The sequence below is a fragment of the Marmota flaviventris genome, chromosome 10, assembly GCF_047511675.1.
Source record: "Marmota flaviventris isolate mMarFla1 chromosome 10, mMarFla1.hap1, whole genome shotgun sequence".
NCBI classification, from domain to species: domain Eukaryota; kingdom Metazoa; phylum Chordata; class Mammalia; order Rodentia; family Sciuridae; genus Marmota; species Marmota flaviventris.
In genome coordinates this window covers 85,423,686-85,447,600 of record NC_092507.1, presented here as the reverse complement: position 1 = coordinate 85,447,600, position 23,915 = coordinate 85,423,686, and the positions used below count along the sequence as shown (strand labels likewise).

Sequence of the window (23,915 nt, the reverse complement as noted above, 5' to 3'; positions counted from 1 at the left end):
CTGAGTTCGATCCTCAGCACCACATACAAACAAAGATGTTGTGTCCGCCGAAAAATAAAAAATAAATACTGAAATTCCCTCTCTCTCTCTCTCTAAAAAAAAAAAAAAAAAAAAAAAAAAAAAAGTTGCAGCCGAAATGACAAGATTTCAATACTGCTTTATAATTTTATAATTCAAGGCCCATACAAATAGAAAAAACAAAAACAATAAACCACTAAGCAAATTCCTTGAGTTCTTTATATCAACACATTGAGGATTTAAATAAGTAAAGTTAGCAAGTTTGATAAGTTAACCAAAACCATTTGACAGTTACAGGTTTAGATTTTTAGGTTAATAATACAAGGGGGACAAACGAATGTCAGTAAAGGGGGCAGAGAGAGAAGAGGGGAGGGGAGGGGAGGGGAGGGGAGGGGAGGGGGGATAGTAGAGGATAGGAAAGACAGCAGAATACAACAGACACTAGTATGGCAATATGTAAATCAATGGATGTGTAACTGATGTGATTCTGCAATCTGTATATGGGGTAAAAATGGGAGCTCATAACCCACTTGAATCAAATTGTGAAATATGATATATCAAGAACTATGTAATGTTTTGAACAGCCAACAATAAAAAATTAAAAAAAAAAAAAAAAAAAAAAAGACCTTTTATCTGAAGATAAAGGTATACATCTACATTAAAAAAATGAAGCAATACTACTTAAGGCAAAAGTTAAATATATCAATTTAGGTTATACATATACACACATATATATTATTCAGTAAAATAATATAAAAGTGACAAAATCTTTATTGGTTACTTCAGTAGAAACTATGTATGTATGTCTATTTGGCATGTAGTATTTGCATTTAATAAGTTGAAAGGAAAATAAAAAGTTCATGGTATTGAAGACATACAAGAGGAGTGCATAGATGCTAATAGATCTATTTATACATCAAGAGTTTAATTTGCTCCAAATTTTGACATGACTAATTAAATTATCAAATGTCTTAAAATTCTTCTTTCTCTGTCCCCACACATCCTATCAAAAAGGTAAGCACCCAAATAAGTAAGTACTTAATAAATGTCAAGTTAATTGGAAAATGATGTAAGGAAATCAAAACACAGTCCTTTAGAAAACATTTTATTTTCTTGGCACACAGAGATATAAATGATAGTTGCCCAGTAGATACAGCAGCATAAGACTGATATCAGAATGGATTACAATTCATATTACAATATTGATACATATGATAAGTTTCATGTTTCCTTAATTACCTTTGAAAAGTTACTAAAATATCACAGCACACTGGTAAAAGTGGCAAGTTTCATTCTCATTTTGAAGGGTTCAGATTGATTTGGATTAACAAAAAACCAAGGCACAGACCATTGTCAAAATGTAATATAATAACAGCTTCTCCAGTGTTGCACAGGAATGAAGCATTCTACATAAATGTTCTTCAGTCAAATGGCATTTATCCTTCTAAAGTCTAAAAGTGTTACTTTAACTACCATGGATGGAATAATGCAGAACATGCCTTCTTCTTCTTTGTCTTTTCCCCAATGTGTGTGTGTGTGTGTGTGTGTGTGTGTGTGTGTGTGTGTGACAGAGAGAGAGAGAGAGAGAGAGATATGCAGGGGATCTAACCAAGGGGCCTTGCAAATTCTAAGCAAGCACTCTACTAGTGAGCTACATCCCTAGCTCACAACATGCCTTTTTAAACTATAAAGCAGACCATGCATAATATGACAATGTTCTTTCATTAATACTCCTAATTAAGAATGCAATATCCAAAAGATTTACCAAGATGGGTATTTCCCCTACAGTAGATAAACTAGCATATCTATTTTTTAAAAACCATCAACTTGTTATTTATTTAGTCACATTTTACTGCCAGCTGTCAGTTCTTGCTTTAGTTACATATGCAGGTTTTCTGTTACCTTTCTTATTTCCTGTATTGTTAGGGTAGAGCACATAGCTACATAAACCTTGGATGAACTAATAGTTCCCTCAAGGAAGGTCATTCTCCCCCACCCCCAGTACTGGGGATTGAACCCAGTGGTGCTCTATCACTAAGCTACATCTCTAGTCCTTTTCATTTTTTATTTTGAGACAGGGTCTCACTAAGTTGTCTAGGCTGGACTTGAACTTGTGATCCTCCTGCCTCAGACTCCTGAGTTGCTGGGATAACCGGTATGGGTTTCTAGGCCTGGCTAAGGTCATTCCATTTACCTCCAAAGTTTAGAGGAGGTTATATACTGAGTAAGGGAGGGAATGAAGAAAAAAGGAAAATCTGGAAATTCTTGTTTATAAATAGTGGTCAGATTACTATCACAAGCTTCCTTGAATTTGTAGGACTTAATCTGCTCTAGGTTAGGTACCAGAAAACTAAGCTAGTGAAAACTATTTCTAAAGCAGGGTCAGCTTTGCAGAAGGGTGGGTAGGTAATCCTGCAGTAAACTGCATGAGCCTTTCAACATGGGCATTTGACATTTGATGCATTTATAGATTTTGGTACTAGAAGTTGTGCCTTGAATGCCTATCTTTATTTTCATTTCTTAGGTTGTTAGGTATATGATCTCTTGAGAAAAGTTCTACTGTATCATTATTTTATATATAAACATACATATCCCTGAATAATATTAAATAGTAATGAAAGGATTTTTACAACTACTTTCTCCCAAACAAAAGCATAATGATATAATTAATTTACTCTTGAGAAAAAAATAGTACAAAAAAATTCCATCTAGGAAATAAGTACTATTCAAAAATGTAAATTCTTATAAATGTTAAAAACCTTTTCACTTTTATGTCATTTTCAAGTTTAAGGTATCTTAAAACAAAATATGTTTCAAATTATTTTATTGGATTCAAGACAACTATTGAATTTGTATCTATACTTTTATTATATTAAGATTGTTGTCAGCCTGGGAATGTGGCTCAGTGGTAGAGTGCTTGCCTAGTATGTATGAGGTCCTGGGTTTGATTCCCCAGTACCAAAAAAAAAAAAAAAAAAAAAAAGATTGTTCTGAATACTGAACTTGTCAATGTAGGCTTTCATTAACAGAAACCAGTATTTATTATGCTCTGTCAAAAGACTTTTGCACAGAAACTAGAGAGAGCTATCAAGTTTTAAAAATTAATATAACATTCTTTTCTTCTTGAAAGTTCTCATAAATATGTCCAACAATTTCTATTTTGAAAATGTAAGTCATCTCATATAACAGGAAACTGGAACTTGAGGCTAATTTTACAAAACTGTTTTTAATGAAATCAATTTCTTAATGTTCTGCTTTTTTCCCAGTCTATGCATCATTAGCACAAGTCAGTTGTCTTTAATAAACTATTGACATTCATAACATTTGAAAACATATTGATACATCAGTGAAAAAATAATATCACAGTTTGAACATCTGTGCTTCATTTATGAACATATATGGTAGAAATGTTGATAATTCTACATTTATGAAGCACTTCTGAAATATATATTGAATAAGGTATTAAGAAGGCAGTCATAGGCCGAGTGCAGTTGTGCATGCCTGTAATCCCAGCAGCTCGGGATGCTGAGGCAGGAGGATTGCAAGTTCAAAGCCAGCTTCAGCAAAAGAGAGGTGCTAAGCAACTCCAGGAAACCCTGTCTCTAAATAAAATACAAAACATAGGGCTGGCTCAGTCGTTGAGTGCCCCTTTAGTTCAATCCCCAGTACCAAAAAAAAAAAAAGAAAAGTCATAGTACATGGTGAGAATGTTAATTATCCACAGCCTGTTCAGTATGTATTGTTCCTGAATATATACCACAATTTAAAGATACTTTTCCATTTTCACTTTTGTAGAAAATTAAGATTATATAAGTTTTCTTTTCCTAACTCTGGATTTCAAGGAATACTTAATGAACTCAAAAGAAAATTCTGTTGGTAATCATATTTTTCTCTTATTCAAACTGAAAGCTATCTTCATACATTAAAAAGAAAAAGATAAATCAATGCTTTTATAATCTTACCTAATTGGGCATCAATATTATATGAAAGATTTTTTTAAAAACTTGAATTTGTATACATAGGCATTTGCATTATGATCTTGCATTGCATAATGAAGTTGTATATTTATTAAATATATCTGAACCAACTATAAATCATAAAGTGTTTCAAGAATAACAGCAATTGACCAGGCTTGTGTCTCACAGCTGAAAGGACAATACTGGCCATTCTCATTGGTCAGTTCTGGAAGTCCTTTCCAAGGGGATCTGAAAAATAGAAAGGATTTTTTATCAGACATAATCTAACACATTTTAACAATATAGTTAATACTTCGTGTTTTTTGCCTTTTAGTACAGAAACAATCACTTGTAACAAAATAAACCAGAATATCCTAAAGATGTCCTTTTCCTATTCCATCCTTAGGATTTATAACTTTCAAATACAAAGGATCCTTTTATCTATTAGAAATATAGTAAACCCTCACCATTCCAGGCAATATAGGAATATTCTTTGAGGCTTAATTTCATTATTGTAGAATAAATTATAAGACTCAAGTTGTAATTATGTAGATAGTATGTGTGATTTTTGTGTGTGTGGTGCTGGGAATTGACTCCATGGCCTCATACATGCTAGGCAAGCACTCTACTTTTGAGGTACATCCCCATGTGTGATCTTGATATAACTGTAAAACTAAATAAAATAATAAACACTAGGAATTGTCACTGAGAAAAACTGACCATTTTCATTTTACTAAATAACAAATTTATATAGTATACACTTATGTTACAATTTTTAGTAATTTATATACATTACCTCATTTAATGCTCACCGTAACCCTATGATACACGAGCTAGAATTACTCCTTACTAATACAGAATTAAGAGGCATTAATAAAGCTTAAAAAATGTGTTCTAGAACACAGAACTATTATTGTATCTAATTTATTCTTAGTTTCAAAATACATCCTTAAATATGAAGCAAATTTCAAAAAAATAAAAATACAGAAATTTGTAATATTTGTTTTTTTAATTTTTTTTTAGTTGTAGATAGACAACATCTATTTGTTTTTTTATGTGGTGCTTTGAACCCAGGGCCTCGCCATGCTAAGTCAGCACTTTACAGCTAATCCACAACCCCAGCCCATAATGTTTCTTTCTTAAGTGGGGTTGTGAGAATATATTAATTTCCTTATTTTTCATTGGAACTCAGCTGTGTTACAAATATTCTTCTGTATATAGGAAATATTTCATAATTAAATAGGAAAATATTCCATAAGATGAATATGAGTTATTTTTGATAGGTATTATCAAAGAAGCTAGGTATTATATTCATTTTTTAATAAAGGTATATGTACATGAACATATACCTTTATTTATTTTTATGTAGTGCTTAGGAATGAACCCAGTGCCTCACATGTGCTAGACAAGCACTCTACCACTGAGCTACGACCCTAGCCTGGTATTATATTCCTTAAAAAAATCTATCAAATAGAAATGTAAAATATAGAAAAATTATTTAAATGTCTCCAAGTATTAAAGTTACTTCAGAGCGAAATGCCAAATCTCTGAAGTTGGATAGTTGGGTAATCTGTAAGTGGTTGAACTATATCGCCCACATTCATGATTAGTTTTCAGCAGATATGATTAGTTAAGATGAGGTTATACTGGGGTAAGGTGGACCCTAATCCAATATGACTGGCATCCTTATACAGGAGAAATTTGGACACCAACATGCACACAAAAGGAATGTCCAGTGAAGACTGAAGGTTTGCTGTCACAGACCTAATGACTTCAGAGAGAGAATGGCCCTGCCCATGCCTTGATTTCAGATTATTGGCTGCAGAAATTGACACAATATCTTGTTGTTTAACAGCTTCTGTGAAGTCACTCAGTTTGTGGCGCTTTGTTATGGCAGCCGTGGCCATAACAAAGTCCTACTGATATTATGAAACAAAACAAGGTTATAAAATTACTAAAATTATAAGATTATAAAACTATGCTGCTCACAATTAAATGTGGACACTAGTACATGGAAAATACCCACACTAGTATAAAGAAGTCTCCTTTCCTGAAAAAATCATCCCTAAATTCATTAGGCAGGCAGAACAAAGGGGGGATCTACAATAAGAGAGAGGAGGAGAAAAGAAGGAAAGGATAGTGTTATGGTTTAGATTAGGTGTTCTCCAAAAGCTCATGTGAGAAAATGTAAGATTCAGAGGTGAAATGGTTGGGTTATGACAGCCTTAACCCAAACAGTGAATTAATCTCCTGACAGGGACTAACTGGTAACTGTAGGCAGGAAGGGTGTACCTGGAGGAGGTTGGTCACTGGGAATGTGACTTTGGGATATATATTTTGTCCTTGAGGAGTAGAGCTCTTTCTCTGCTTCCTGCTGTGATGTCTTGAACTGTTTTTCTCCACCACACCCTTTTGCCCTGATATTCAGCCTCACCTCAAGCCCTAAGGAATGGAGCTGAGCCCCAAGGAATAGAGCCAGCTCTCTGTGGACTAAGACCTCTGAAACAGTGAGCCTGCAAATAAACTTTTCCTCCTCTCTGCTGTTCTTGTCAGGTCTTTTTGGTCACAGCAGTGAGAAAGCTGACTAAGACAGATTACAAGTACTTCAAAGCAAGATGTCAGCGCTCAAGAGGTATAAGGAAGGAGGTGGAGTCACAACAGGTGTGGGGGTGGTTGAGAGTAATCTGAATTCAAGTGATGTAAGGAAGGCACTTTCATGTAGAGGTTGCCTAGTGTGGAGTGTAAGACAATATGGGAAGGGCATTTATGTCTCAGGACATCTGTTCAGGGGATGTCAGAGCCAGAGAAGGCACAGATAGTTTGAAAATATAAGGATGGAAAAATATATGTTGGTAACAAATAAAAGAAATCTGGAGTGCTATATTAATATTAAAGAAAGTAGACCTTGGAGCAGAGAAGTATCAGTGATAAGGAAGGTGATTTCATAAATGTTTATATACTTAATAATAGTGTTTCAAAACACCTGGAGCAAAAACATATACAACAGCACACAGAAACAAGTACAGCAGGAGATTGCAATATTCCTTTGTCAGCAATTCATAGAACAAGGAGATGAAAATCCCTTAAGGAATTTGAACATCAACCAACTTGAACCAACTGACATTTCTAGAACACGCCACCTAAGTATCGCAGAATATATATTCTTTTTTTTTTTCAAGAGAGAGAGAGAGAATTTTTTTTAATATTTATTTTTTAGTTTTCAGCAGACACAACATCTTTGTTTGTATGTGGTGCTGAGGATCGAACCCGGGCCGCACGCATGCCAGGTGAGCGTGCTACCCCTTGAGCCACATCCCCAACCCCAGAATATATATTCTTTGCAACTGAAAACAGATGAATTACCTAGACAGAAAATTCTGAATCATAACTACTAATAAGTTTATAAGGATTTGAGTCACACAGAGTATATTCCTTGACTACAATAGACGCAATTTTAAAAACAATAATAGAAATAGCTCTGGAAAATTCATAAACATTTGAAAACTAAATAATGAATTTCTAAATAACCCATGAGTGAAAGATGAAATCAAAGGAGAAAACAGAAAGTACTTCAACCAAACTTAGAATAAAACCACGATTGGACCCAGTTATCCCACTCCTCTGTATATACCCAAAGGATCTGAAAAACAGCATACTACAGTGATATAGCCACCTCAATGTTTACAGCAGCTCAATTCACAATAGTGAAGCTATGGAACTAACCCAGGTGCCCTTCAACAGATGAACAGATAAAGAAAATGAGGTATATATACACATGGAATATTACTCACCATAAAGAAGAATGAAATTATGGCATTTGTCTGTTAAATGGATTGAGCTAGAGACTTATCATGCTAAGTGAAATAAATGAATCCCAAAAAATCAAAGGTCAAATGTTCTCTCTGATAAGCTAACACACAATAAGGAGTGGGGGAATAGAAAGTCATTGGATTAGACAAAGGGGAATGAAGGCAAGGCAAGGAGGGTGGAAAGACAGAAGACATTCCTTTTCTATGTTCATATATGAATACACAACCAGTGTAACTCCACATCATACACAACTACAAGAATGGGAAGTTATAATCCATGTATGTATAATATGTCAAAATACATTCTACTGTTAAGTAAAACTAAAAAGAACAAATAAAAAAATTTAAGAAAAGGAAGTACTTCAATAAATGAAAATAAGTATACAACATATCAGAATTTGTGGAATATGATAAACTGATACTTAAGGGGAAATGCATATCACTAAACACCTGTATTAGAAAGGACAAGAGGCAACCAGGGTACACATCTGTATCCCAAGCTACTTAGGATGCTATGGTAGGAAAATCACAAGTTCAAAGCCTGCCTGGGCAGGGGATGTAGTTTACAGGTAGAGTGCTTGCCAGACATGTGTGTGGCCCTGAGTTCAGAAATCAGTATTGCAAAGCAAAAACACTAACAAGAAATAAGCAAAGAAACAAAATCCCTTGGATTTTTAGAGAATGAGCATATTTAGGTGCTGGAAATAAAAGCCAGAGAAAGAGTAAACAGAGTTAATAGTGTAGTTAAGAGCACAGCCTGGAGGATCTGACTGCCTGGATCTTAGTAAAAGCTAAAGTAGATTACTTGCTGTTTGACTTTGTCCAAGTTACTTCACCTTCTTAACTTATAAAATGAAGATAATTAATGATAGCTCATATCTGTCTTATTATCTTGTCTATGTAACATATGTTAATATACCAGTCCTTGAAACAATCCAACCTCCAAAGATCCCATCTCACTCTATACAGATGAGAAAACCAAGCTTTAGAGAAGTTAAACAACTTCTTCATGGTCACACAGTGAGTAAGTGGACAAGTGGATAACAGTAATATGTGGTGGTGGTGGAGATGATGATGATGGTAATAGTAGCAATTTTACATAGTTGTTTGCATTAAATGAGTCATTTTACATACATACATTTAGAATAATGCCTACAACATGGTTAAGTGATCAATGAATATCATTTGTTGTTATTACCATTAGTTCTACCATGTTAACAAGGGAAACCTAATACTAATAGTACCATAAGGTTTTTCATGAAAAAAGGAAAGCAATAGCCAGCTCAAAGTAGAGAACTGAAGGGAAGTCATGGGGTCTGGAAACTAGGAGAGATCTTGTTGAGTGGCTTTTCCAGAGTGGTGAGGGCGAAAGCCAGATGAAGGTGGTAATAGACTAAGTGGGTGGTCAAAATGGAGAAAGAAAAAAGAGGTTACTCCTGAAGGGGACATGGGCTGGTAAGAGAGACAGGACCAGGTTTGAGTTAATAACTATATGAAGGGATTTTGTTTTAGAATGGGCTGACAGATATCTCTGTAGCTTCAGTAGGAAAGATACAGTGGAATACCAAGAGAAGATAATTAATTACTGGAACAAGGTCTCATAACAGGTCTGAAGTGATGAGATGACAGGTAAAAGTAGAATGACCCCATGCATGCCAGATAGTCTTACTTTTAACAGATAAAAGGGAACAAAGAGAAAATAAATGCAAAACCCCCAGAAACAGTACAGGGCAATGACAGAGTTGGGCTTTCTGTGAGTATATTTAAGCTAATGAAAACCAATTGTCATGCAATATTTGCCATGATAGTTTGAAGTCCCTTATGTTCTTGAAAGAGAGGTGATACAATTTATGCCAATTATGCATAATTAGTCTGAGCAATAAAATGAAGGCATAATCTAGAATTTGAGAAATTAAGATAGACTTGATGAAATTTGTACCATTTTAGAAAAATATGTAACTCTGACACTGTTAATCTGCTAATAATTAGGACAGAGGAGGTGAGAAACTGTTTTTGAAATAACAGTCAAAAGGCAAATTCCAATATTTTAACTATAATTGGAACATTTTTGAAAATTGTTATATATATGTATGTATGTATGTATATGTATATATATATATATATATATATATATATATATATATATATATATATATCAACTAGTTCAAAAGGCCTGATTCAAATATTTTTGTTTTTTGTATTTATTCTTTGCTAACCACATTCTAAAAATACGAGCTAAATTTTGAAAATCAAAGACTATTCCATATGTTCAAATCATACAATATCAAATCGTTAGCTTTAAGTAACTTACTACCTAAAGTAATGAAGGGAAGGTAAAATTTCCACGATGCCATGTTAAAGAAGAAAGGTTTCAAGCTTAATTGGGATACCTAGAGCACAGAGAAATGAATCCTAAGGAAACCTAGTTTACCTAATATCTAATGAACTGAGGACACACCAGTTATAGACATTACATGCCCATGACAACTTACCTCTCAAGATGAACATAATGTCGAGAAAGAACGTTTTTAACCAAAAACATTGTCTTTGCACTACACTCCGGACCCATCAATTTGGAAAAATATAACTTTGCACGAAGAAAATATCCAACAGGCCATAGCCATTCCTGAAAAAAGATAATTTAAAAGTAAAGGAAAGAAAAAGAACTGTGAATATCTACAACTATTTGAAAAATAACTGAAAACTCAGAGAAAAATTAAATTCTTACAGGTCCTTGGTGATAATTGAAACCTCTAGCAACATTGTAGTTGTCATTGTCTAAGGCATTGTCATATATTCCACAGTAAACCATATCACTGCAAAATGATTGGAACTTAAGTTAAATAAAAGAAGCTCAGATATCACAGAAAGTATTAAAAACATTTCAATAGCAATGTTAAGAGAAATAATCATGTTATCTTCCAATTCATAGAATAAGCTCAGCATTAAAACATAATTTAACCTTAAATAAGAATATAATGAGTCCAGAGGACTTTAGCGATGTGTTCAGAAATGATTAACAAATACCGACTAATATAAAAAATATTAAATATTCAGGTATCTTGCCTTCCAGGAGTTAGCTTGACACTAACCACTGGTTTAAAGTCAAGTATTTCAAAAGGTCTCTAATATATGAATAATAATTGAAATGGCCATATAATAAATTGAATTACTAAGTATTATAGATAAGGTTTTACTGGTTATAGATTATAAAGGTTGTTTTTGAAACTTCTCCATGAAGTTATTTTAAAATCATATTTGGCATATCATCAGACTACAAATAGCAATTCAACATACATTCTGATAGTATGTAGAACATATTTATGCAGCAAACAATATTACAAAATTATTGCAACAGATAATACAAGGACTATGTATACTCGATTTAATTTAAATACAAAGTTTTTTTTAAAGTAAGATAGATGTGGCCACAAAAATAAACTTTGTGTTTTAGTTTTGATCAGTGCTTCTTAACTACTCTGAAAATATGAGAGTCTCAGAATGTAGTTAAGAAAAAACATATAAAATTTTGCATCTCGTGATGGAAATGAGTACATAGTAAAGTAGGAAAATTCTACAAAGGTGAGGTTCTGTCATCAATTCATACACAAAGCAAGTTGATAACAACTATCAAGTTTTATAGAAAAATCATAAAGGAAAAACAGAAGGGTTATTAGAAACTGAAGAAAAAAATGTTGGAAAGGACAAGAAATACATGATGGCAAAAACCCACAACTGTAAAATAAAAATGAAATCATTTATGGATATAAGTAAAAAGAGTAGTATAATTACAAAGAAAGGATGGAGATAAACTAATATTGAGAACAGAATTAAATCCTCACCTGTCATCACTATATGTGAATAATAGCTAATACTTAAAATATCATAAAACAGCAGCATATACTTTTTTTTAGAAATGTAGAAATAGCTATTAGTAGAAACAATATAAAAAATAATGACCACCTTTCAGGAGTAGAATTGAGGTGAAGAAAGGAAGCAAGGGAATGATTTTTTTTTTCTTTTTGTGGTGCTGGGGATTGACCCCATGTAATGTTTTGCATAAATTCTCTTAGGTATATGCCCATATGGTCCAAATTGTACAAAAATGCACAGATAGATCAGATGATAATGATGCTTACTTCTAGATAAAGGGGTTTAAAGTAATTTCATGTTTTTCTTTATATATCTGTGACTTCTAATGTTTATAATAATCATTTACCACCTTTATGATAAGAAAAATGTACATCAGACAATATTCATGGCATTAGTTTAAAAACTAAAACTCTAATTGATTATTGAATACAGAATAAGACAGAGGCATTCTGAGTATTGATGCTTAATGAAAGTACAGATGACGCTTTTAAAAACTCAGTCTGAATGAAATTTTGGAGATGTTATCGATAAGAAAAATTAATAGCTGGTGTTAATATATTTGGATTAAATATAATACTAACAACATTCTTAATATTAGATTCCAACTTACTCTGGATCTAAAGTTTTCATGCCAAGGGGACCAAGTAATTTTTTTTCTGCGATCTCCAATGCTCTCCATGCTTTTTCTGTAGTAAACAGCTCAGGGGCCTAATGAATGCCAAAAACAAACATACAACTTTTTCACATCACAGAAGAATTACTTTCCACCTACATATACAAATCATCATCTTGAAAAAGAATGAATATATTTAAAAATACAGTGTGGGCAGAATTTAAGAGTAGATGCCTAACCAGATTTATTTCCATGATGCTAACTTGGAAGCCTTGTTCTAGGCCTTAGAAGTTAGGAAAATGTGTGGGTATTCTTCAAAAATGTACTAGATCAATAGGAAGTTGCCATAGTTATTAGGAATATAGAACTCACTTCAACTCATGTAATTGATTCTTTATAATATTTACAAGAGTTTCCTGTAAGGTATATCTGAACCCACTTTCTGCTTCTAGGATCATAATAAAATGTAGACAGTGTAAAGTTACTTGTGATACAGAGAAGAAGGAGAGGAGGATCTGCATTAATTTTGGTGGTTGACCTACAGTTAATGTTAATGATTAATAAAATCAAATGCACATTGAACCAAAGCTGTCCTGTGTGCCTGTGTGTTTTTCATTCTACTGTAATTTATAATACCATGCTTAGTTATGTTTTTGACAAAATGGAAACAGCTAGGCAGGCATGGACAAACACAAACCACTATTTTATTGCCCTCATAGTTTAGGCAGAATTTAAAAAGGAGAGACTCTAGAATCCTTGGCTATACATAATTTATTAATTAAGCTACTCCTGGTAATTCACTGCTCCAGAACTTCCCATCTAGCATGCTGAGGCACTGGTTGTGGCTCAGATGACTGGAAATACAGACATCTTTAGCTTTCAGGACAACTGGGTGGGTCAGGGGCTCATTGAAGCAGCTGGATTTGGCATAAACAGCAAAATCCAAGCACACTGTCTTGCACAAATATCATTTTATAAATGTATTCAGGATGTGAAAAATACATCAAGAAAACACTTCATTGATCATCTTCCATTGTTTTCTATTTTTTGATACTGATTGGTAAATGTTAAAGGTGATAAGCAGACCTTTTTAATTATAAAAGACTATATAAAACTAGTAAGCAATATTCTTTTCTGCAGTTCAATGAAAACAGTAAAAAATAAAAAATAAATTAAGTAAATTCTATTACAATTTGGACAGTAACAAACACTTCACTTACCACCACCATTGCTATGGTAAAATTAGGCCTTAGCTGGTAGTCACACCAAGGACTTGAAGCTCCATAACTGTCTTTGTATATGCCACGTTTGTGAACTAGATTTGGATGCTTCTCATTAGAATCAGAAGGATCTTCTGAAACATGAAACAGTTTTTCAAAGTTGTCTTGTATTTTTCTGTTCCATTCTTCATATGAGACTGTTACAACTTTCCCTGGAAAATGATGAAAAGACATGGCAGTTTCAGACATTTAAAGCAATTCAAACCTCTAATAAGAGCCAAAAAGTCGTACTTAGTACACTTATTACTTTTTATCTACTAAGGAGAAATAAATTGTCCACTTTTTGAAAATGTAGCTAGCCTAAATTGAGATGTGATATAAAACATTTACTGGATTTCAAAAACTTAGTACTTCCCAAAATATAAAATAGCTCAGGAATAATTTTATATTGACTACATACTGAATAATATTTCACACACATTATCTTAAATGAAACATAATTAATTTCATCCATTTCTTTTTACTTTTAACAAATGAATTAGAAAATTTTAAATTATTTATCTGGCTCAAATAATATTTCAATGGGACAGAATTTTCTCAAAAAAGATGTAAAGATTTCAAAATTGTTCATGAAAATAGAACCTGTTCACAGTCACACTAAGATAAAAGAAAAGCACAATAAGGCAGTAACTATGTTGTTTTTCTTACCTCAGTTTAAACTGCTATCAAAAATATGGTTAGTAACTAGATTTGCTACAATTTCCATAGAGTAGATTAATGATTTTTCTTTCTTCTTGAAATTTATGGTTTTCTAATATTAGCTAACTGCATCAAATGATGAGTACATAGTTAAAAATACAGACAGTATTAGAAGTTTCTTTGTAAATAAAAGGAACAGCTTACCATGTCTTTTTACTCTAACTTCATGATAAGGAAAAATATTTTTTTTGGATAATTCCAGCAACCAACGAACGGCAGATTTACACAAGCCCACAATTTCCACAGCAGACCCATCTCTAAAATTAAAAATAAATTTTATTCTCTAAGTAGGATTTGTTTAGGCACTATTTTAAGAAGGAATTTGATAAACAATTCTGATAAATAGTACAACCATTTCATTATAAAAGCAACTATCTACTAAGAAATCCTAACTTTATAAGGAATATATAATTTTGCTGGGGACTGAAACCCGGCCTCACCCAAATTAGAGAAGTGTTCTACCAGGAAGCTACACCCCTCAGTCCAGTAGCAACTATTTAAAAATTATTTTTTAGATAATTCTGACTGAAGATAAAATTTGAAGAAAAGAGCTTCTCAGCTTAATATAGTACAAGAAGCTATTTGTTGATAGCTTCTGAAATAAAAAAAGAAAAATGACAAATTCTGGCACAAAAGTTTAAAGAATTACGAAGAAAAAAGATTCCCTTTTGATGAAGTGAAAAGACTTTATAAAAGACAGAACAACTGATGGTTGCTCATATTTACAAAAGATATGCACAATGAAATATTAACCATTGGGATAATAGATCATAAGACTTGATTTTGAAGTACTTGCAGAGGCTAAAACTTTGATAATTTCTAAAAAAAAGAACAGAGAGCTTTGTTATATAACATATATCAAAAGGAACATATCTGCATGACAAGGAGAAAGAAAGGATGAGTCAGAAAATAGAAGAGAGGAAGAGAGGCAGATTTTTATTGATTTACTATGAAGAATACATCATTAATAGAGTAAAAGATTCTACAAGTATGTGTTTTTAAAAACTGAAATGGTAAATTAAAAGGGCATAATTAGGGGCTGGGGTTGTAGCTCAAGTGATAGAGCGCTCACCTAGCATGCCTGAGGCACTGGGGTCGATACTCTGCATGACATAAAAATTAAAAAAAAAGGTATTGTATCCACCTACAACTAAAATATATATATTTAAAAAATATTTTTTTTAAAAAAAGGGCATAATTACAAAGGCACTTTAAAATAAACACTACCTTGGAGTGGCTGGGATTCCTCGGTTTCTAGCTCTGTCACTTTCTCCCATTTTATCCATCCATGTGCCACAATTTAAGCGATTTCCTCCATAAATAAATCCTGTTTTGTCATCAACCCCTGCAGTCATATTAAAACCTAAAAAACCCAAAACATGTATAAAACAAATGTTCTATAACCGGTACATATTATATATAGCAAATGAAAATTAATGTTTTAGTTAAAATATTTATACAATTTATAGGAATATAATAAACCAGGACAACTATTCTGAAGATCAACTTGGTAATATCTTAAAAATTAGAGACGTAAAATTGAACAGTAGTTACATTTCTTTCTAAATATACTCTAGGGAAATCCTTACTTCTGTGTACATGGAGATGCTTATAAGAATATTCATCATTACATTGCTTTTATCAGCAAAAAAATAAGCCACTCAGTAGAGGAATGATTAAATGCTGTTTATATATGGAGAAACACTCTCTATCATATAAAATTAAAGAAGTAGATTTATGTGAACAAAAATACCCAAGACAAAATGATTGGGTAAACAAGTCATAAAAGGAGATGTATAATAAAAACTTTTTCTGTAAAAGCTTAAAACAGATAATACTAATGTATACAACTATTCATGTCTATCTGGTCTATAAGAAACTCATGAAATTATACACATATTTGTGTATAATTTTAAAATACATCTAATATTTATACAGTGTATATGTTATAGTACACTGAATATATACAACACAACATAGATCACATGTAATTTGCATATACTTGAATACACACAAAAGCCTAAAGCATTAAAAATATACATGGAAATAGTGAACCCTGATTATAAGATAGTCATTAATTCTAGAGAGGAAAGGAAGAAAAGGAGAAACGAAGCTTTGGATATACCTGATATGGTTTATTTCTTTTCAAACAAAAACAGAAAGATCTGAAGAAAATATACCCAAATGTTAATTTCTGCTTAATTTGAGTACTAAGTTTGAGGTAAAATTTATACCACTATCTGTAAGTTGAAATAAAAAATGAAATTAATTCAAAGATATCACAAAATATGTTCTTTAAATATAAAATCTATTTCTATTGATTTACTGAAGGATAAAAGAACTATAAGTGATTGTTAGCAGCTAACTTGGGTTAGCAGGGTTAGTATTTGAATGTTACTGCTAGAAATAATAAATTAATGATTTTAAATTAATATATAAAATGTAATTTTGAACATACAATATTTGCCAATGAGTTTAGTGAGTTACCTAGAAACTCAAAGGTTCATTACGTTATGTTAAAAATGGTGCCATTTTATTAATATTAACATATTAATATATTTTAAGTGTAATATTATATTTTAAAATCATAAATTATAAAACCATAATCATATTTTAAAATCAAAAGACATATACTTCCTTCTAATATTTTTATACAGTAATATTTTTATAAATGGCTTATATCCAAATATTTTTTATTTACTAGATTTCACATTTGTGTGTCAGAGGTATAATTTTGTAATTTTTTCATTCTGGTCATTGTAAATATTTTATGTTAATTGTAAAGGCTATTTCTTCCTTTTATATAATTATAAATGATGGTATGATCAATATCATCATATAATATGACTTTTTTGTGTGTTTTAAATTATTTCATAGGCTAGATACCTAGGAGCAGATTAAATTAATAAAAACATAAATATTTTATATCTCTTTTATTTATATATGACAGCGGAATGCATTACAATTCTTATTACATATATACAGCACAATTTTTCATATCTCTGGTTGTATACACAGTATATTCACACCAATTAATATCTTCATACATGTACTTTGTATAATAATGATCATCACATTCCACCATCATTAATAACCTATGCCCCCTCCTTTCCCTTCCAACCCTCTGCCCTATCTAGAGTGGGATAGGGAGCGGGAGCATGGGAGGAATATTTTATATCTCGATAAATACATTTGTAAATTTTCTTTCTTTTTTTTTCTTTTTTGGAGAAAGGGTCTCACTAAGTTACTTAGGGCCTTACTAATTTGCTGAGGCTGGCTTTCAACTGGCAATCCTCCTGCTTTAGTCTCTCAAGCCATGGGATTACAGGTATGTGTCACCATGCCTGACTGTAAATTATTTTAAAAAAGGAATGCCATCACAAATTGGTGTGAATATACTTAGTATACAACCAGAGATATGAAAAATTGTGCTCTATATGTTTAATAAGAATTGTAATGCATTCCACTGTGACATACAAATAATAAAAAATAAAAAAGGAATGCCATCAGTAGTATATAAATACTTCTCAAAACTAAACATTTTTGTTTTTGTTTGAATGGATCCCTCCCCACAAATTTAAAAATTGTAATCCTGGCCTCCAGTGTATCTGAATGTGACTTTATTTAGAAACTGAACTTCACAAAGGTAATCAAGTTACAATGGTCATTAGGGTGGACCCTAATCCAATCTGACTGGTATTTTTATAAGAGGAAATTTGGGCACAGATACACCCAAAGGGAAGATGATGTGAACTATAGGAAGAATGCCATGTGAACATGAAGATCCCATACTAAATAAAGACAGAGGCTTGGAACAGATTTTCCCTCACAGCCTTTTTGAAAGTTGCCTTTTCTCTTCACCTTTGAATAGATCCAGTATTTGATGAAACTCATGAAAGTGGGTGGCAACTGTTTTGCCCCTTCTCTTTTCTAGGGTGCACTCTACATGTGACTGATTTCCAAGGAAATTTGTTTGCTACTTGCTGGGGTTTTTTTTTTTGGGGGGGGGAGAGGGGAATTAATTTCTAACTTCTTCCACTGATAAATAAACCACATGGATTGAGTTTGTAATTAAAAAACATTTTTTTCCTGTCAGTCATTGTCTTATATACTTAGCACAGATTTGCAATTCAAAAATGTATGGCCTTCTTGGAACTCAGCTGTAGACTTGGCACATAGCGGTGTGGTGCCAGAAGACAGATGCCTACAGAACGACTGGCATCCTTTCAGGTTTGAGAATGTAGGCCTGCTTCATTAAGAAGCCACGGATGTGGAGAGAATACTTAGGATGTGGAGAGAACACTTACCAACAAGGGGAACAGCCAGGGTAAGTCCTTTATTTCTGTTTGGCATATAAAGACCCTCTATCCCATTGAGATTCTCTAATGAAAATCATGGAAACAGTCTGGAAGAGAATCTCTGTAAGTTTTAAGAGGGTTTTTTTTTTCTTCCAGCTTATTTTGGTTGTAATTTCTAGTTTTGAAAAATGTTAGATGGAAAATTTCATTTTAGAAATTTTGGAATTCTGATACACATACAACATGGTTGAACTGTAAAAAAATTATGCTCAATGAAATAAGCCAGAAACAAAGGGCAAATATATTATTATTTCAATTATATGAGGTACACAGACTATGATTTAGATGTGCTGGAAGCTTTAAGAGGTGTGGCCTGATGAAGGTGGTTGAGTCACTGGAGACATTACCATTGGAAAAGATCAATGACGGCCTTTCAGAGTGGGTTAGGTTCCAAAGAATAAGAATGATTGTGACCCCTAAATCTCTGCCTTTCTTTCTTGTCATGAGATCTCCCCCACACATAATCTCTCCCACTATGAGGTTATCTGTCATGATGTGATATAACCAAGAGGGTCCTCACCAGACGCCAAACTCAACAGGGATGTTTCAGCTTATACTTTCGGCCTCCAAACCTTTGAGCTAAACAAATCTTTTTCTTTATAAAGTGGCCTGCCTCAGGTATTTTGTTATAGCAACAGAAACTGGACAAATACATTCAAATAGTTAAATACATAGACACAGAAAGTAGAATAGCAATTTTTAGGAGCTGGGGAATGAGTACTTATTGTTTACTGGGTAGTTTCTGTTTGGGATGACAAAAAAGTTCTGGAGATGGATAGTAATGATGGCTACACAACAATGTGAATGTAGTTAAAGCCACTGAACTGCACACTTACAAATGGCTAAACTGGGACATTCTATAATAAAAATTTTGAAACAATATTTTTAAAATGCTTAACAGTCAAAAAACCAGCAATCCAATTAGAAAATAAGCGAAAGACACAATTAGGGAAGATGAATGGCAAATAAGTACATGAAAAGATGTTTAACATTAGAGAAATGCAAATATTGTATAGCAGTCTACACAACCATTAGCACTTCTTTGAAAACAAAACAAAACTCCATAACAACAAATGGTGATTCAGTATAGATGAAAATCAACCAGAATGGTACAACCATTCTGGAACATTGTTTGGCAATTTCTTATAAAATAAAACAGGCACTCATTATATGACTGATTCATATCCTTGGGCATTCCCTGAGAAATGAAACATATGTGTCATGTAAAAATCTACATATGAAATATTCATATTAGTTGTATTAGTAAAAAAATGGAAGTACCTAAATGTCCTTCAGTGGATGAATGGTTAAATAAATTCTGACATCCCTAAGAGGGAATACTATTCAGCAACAAAAAGGAATAAACTACAATGCATGCATCCGCTTGGATGGATCTCGGGGGCATTATGATTAATGAATAAAACCACTCAAAAGGTTATATGCAGTATGATTCAATTTACATAACATTCCCAACATAATAAAATCATATATAGAGAGAACTGATTAGCAGTTGTTAGAATTCAAGTGTGGTAGTAGAGTGGGTAGGTGTTAACTATAAAGGCAAACAGACACAAAGACCTTTGTGGTAATGGATTAGTTCTATTTCTTGATTGTGGTAGTGGTTACATGAAGTTATACATGGAGTCACATTTCACAGAGTTACATGCACACATATATGCAAGTGTGAGCATATATGCACAAACACGCAGACACACAGATGAGAAAATGTAAAAACTAGAAACCAAATCAGGTTTAGTTAACAGTTAATAGGCTAGTTAACAGTATCATACTAATGTCAATTTCCTAAAGATACTTCAGTTATATAAGACATTCCCATTGGGAAAAGCTGAGGGAAACTGGGAGAATGGTTCATGGTTATCCATGTATCACTTTTTTGCAAACTTTTATGAATCTCAAATTCTCTCTAAACTATAAAGTTAAAAAATTGATACACATGGCATTTGCTATTAGATGGATAGAACTGGAGAACAGCATCTAAGTGAAATAAGACAGATCCAGAAAGTCAAGGGTATACTGTTTTCTTTCATATGCAGAAGCCAGAAACAAGGAAAAAAGAAAAGGGTACAGATCCCATGAAAATTGAAGGGAGATCAGTGGAGCAGAGGGGGAGGGAGACAGGATGGGAGAGGAACAGTAGAATGCAATTGACCAAATTATGATTTTAACCGTTATGTACATCTATAAATCACCAATTAAAACTATATAAATAAATAAATAACCAGTAGAGTAGAGGAAAGGGAATATGGCGGCGTGAACATGGGTGGAGGGAATACGGGAAGAAAAGAAGAAGTACTAGTGACTGAAGTGGAACAAATGGTTGTGTGACTATCTCAAAATGAACCCAAAATTATATATAACTATAATGCACTAACAAAATATTAAAATGACATATAAATAAAATAATACATGTTTTATAAAAATAAATATACAATAAATGCATTAGAATGATTCTCTAAGAGAAATAGGGGAAAAATGAAACAATCAGCCTTGCATTGGCTAGTAATGATTGTGTACCATAAAATAAGGAAGAAGAAGTTAAAAGTTTATCAATTTTAACTTGATATACATATATCCTTTTTGTAAAAACTGTTTTATAGGAGCCTAAGCCAAAGAGAGAGACCAGGGAAAAAATCGTAGTTTGCCACTTAGTAGCTCTGTGGTTCTGGGCAGGCTACTCTTCAGTTTTCTCATTTAGTAAAAATGAAAACAAAATAACTTGTTCCAAATGTTCTTGGGAGTATTAAATTGGAACAACATAGGTTAAGTAGTCAGCACAATGCCTACCACATAATGACTCAATTCGTGGCAATTAATATTGATATTATTGGGGCTGAGGATGTGGCTCAAGCGGAGGCGCACTCACCTGGCATGCACGGGGCACTGGGTTCGATCCTCAGCCCACATAAAAATAAAAATAAAAATGTTATGTCCACCAAAAACTAAAAAATAAATATTAAAAAATTCTCTCTCTCTTTAAAAAAATATTGATGTTATCATTATAAATTGGAACCATCAATATTACTGTTAATATTGGCTGACTCGAATGATATGAAATTTCATATTTCCTCTAGAAACTAAAAACTAAGTGAGATCAAAAACAGTGTTATCTTTCTCATTGTTACATCCTAAGGTTTTTCACCCATTACTGCAAAGTGAGAGAATGATTACAAGGTTTAATTTCTCTGCATCAGTGAATATTCACTATGGAGTTAAAATTCCATACCTTCGTCCTTCATGTTTCGATCTATCTGTGGTCCAGCATTCCTTTCTCGGAACTGTATGCCTTGCATGTGTCTTTGCATGGCTTCCTGAATTACTTCAAACAATGGCTGATCCTGTTTGAGACAGAATGGATGTGACCTCTATTAGAAACTACATACTTATCTTCTCCTAAATCCCACAACTTAAGTAATATGAAAACACATACTTTTCTTTGGAGGGAGAAATAAGGATTGGAGTAGGCCCAGGGAAAAGCAGCAGCTCCCACTACACAAAATAATTCAATCTGTCATATGAATATTTATTTTATTTTTTATTTATTTATTTATTTTTTTTATTGTTGGCTGTTCAAAACATTACATAGTTCTTGATATATCATATTTCACACTTTGATTCAAGTGGGTTATGAGCTCCCATTTTTACCCCATATACAGATTGCAGAATTACATCAGTTACACATCCATTGATTTACATATTGCCATACTAGTGTCTGTTGTGTTCTGCTGCCTTTCCTATTCTCTACTATCCCCCCTCCCCTCCCCTCCCCTCCCCTCTTCTCTCTCTGCCCCCTCTACTGACATTCATTTGTCCCCCTTGTATTATTTTTCCCTTTCCCCTCACTTCCTCTTGTATGTACTTTTGTGTAACTCTGAGGGACCTTCCATTTCCATGCAATTTCCCTTCTCTCTCCCTTTCCCTCCCATCCCTGTTTAATGTTAATCTTCTTCTCATGCTCTTCGATCCTACTCTGTTCTTAGTTACTCTCCTTATATCAAAGAAGACATTTGGCATTTGTTTTTTAGGGATTGGCTAGCTTCACTTAGCATAATCTGCTCTAGTGCCATCCATTTCCCTGTAAATTCTATGATTTTGTCATTTTTTAATGCAGAGTAATACTCCATTGTGTATAAATGCCACATTTTTTTTATCCATTCATCTATTGAAGGGCATCTAGGTTGGTTCCACAGTCTTGCTATTGTGAATTGTGCTGCTATGAACATCGATGTAGCAGTGTCCCTGTAGCATGCTCTTTTTAGGTCTTTAGGGAATAGACCGAGAAGGGGAATAGCGAATATTTAACATTAGTAGTTTTAACTATTCAGGTCTGTGACAAAATAATTTGTAATTTTGCAGATAGGTGAAATGACGAGCTTGAATAGTTTCTATCAGAACAATAAACAATAATGAGTTTAGCTTGTCATTTAGCACCTAAATATTCTCACTCCTCTGCACATATAGGTAATAGTGATTAAATTATGTGCAAAAGTGGTACTCTCAAACATGGGAATCTGTGATGACTTCAGAAAATATCCCAGTGAATGTAAAGAGTCCACAGATAATTTTCTTTGCCCACATTAATAATAAAGTAATACTTAGGATGACATATAGGGAGATATAGAATTGTATTTTTTAAAAATAAGGTGAAGCATATAAACAAAAAATGAAATTTAGAGTCCTCATATATTTGATTATACTTTATACTTTATTTTTTAAAAAAAAACCTGTAAATAAATCTGAATCTATCATATAAAAATTCTTGATATAGTTATAAAATGTATGAAGCACATAAAAATACTGTGCAACTTTTACCAAATTTTGAGAAAATAAATAGATCTAAAATAAATACCTACTTGATAACATTAACCCATGTAGGACAATGGAACGAGATAAAGAATTATTTTTTGACAAATGTCTTTTGAATACTTCATGATAAATATAAACATCATGGGGACACAAATATGCTAGCCCTGAAGCAGTTTTCACCACCCCTGAAGTCTTATATTGAATACATGATAACAAAAGCAGATCAGAAGTGACAAAAAACGTAGTATTATTGTACATTCCCTATTGGGGAAAAACACTCAAAAATGTTTATCAGTTCAACATCATTCATAAGATAGACTCTGAACTACCTGGATTGGTTGACAAAGCCCTCTACACCTGATTCACCCTTTCCATATTCTCTCACTACCCTCAGGTGTTTTACACAGAAATTGAAACTAGGCAGAGCAGTATGTCCTAAACTGTGCTTCAACTCAATATGCTTCACTGTTCCTTTCATCTTTCAA

General features: G+C 32.9%; 1 protein-coding gene across 3 annotated transcripts in view; it reads right to left on the bottom strand.

Moving 5' to 3' along the window:
- Positions 1-1,107: 1,107 nt before the first annotated feature.
- Positions 1,108-23,915, bottom strand: part of Agl (amylo-alpha-1,6-glucosidase and 4-alpha-glucanotransferase) — a 67,861-nt gene continuing 45,053 nt past the window's right edge. For 2 of the 3 annotated variants that reach the window (XM_071618086.1, XM_071618087.1), the window contains 8 exons: positions 21,851-21,962; positions 15,476-15,611; positions 14,393-14,505; positions 13,490-13,701; positions 12,267-12,364; positions 10,512-10,599; positions 10,276-10,409; positions 1,108-4,223 (listed from right to left, as the gene is read on the bottom strand). In XM_071618086.1, coding sequence (XP_071474187.1) covers positions 4,106-4,223; positions 10,276-10,409; positions 10,512-10,599; positions 12,267-12,364; positions 13,490-13,701; positions 14,393-14,505; positions 15,476-15,611; positions 21,851-21,962 — 1,011 coding nt within the window. In that variant the 3' untranslated portion in view covers positions 1,108-4,105. Of the gene's footprint in view, positions 4,224-10,275; positions 10,410-10,511; positions 10,600-12,266; positions 12,365-13,489; positions 13,702-14,392; positions 14,506-15,471; positions 15,612-21,850; positions 21,963-23,915 lie in introns of those variants that run through there. The other variant, XM_027935149.3, reaches the window with a different exon arrangement.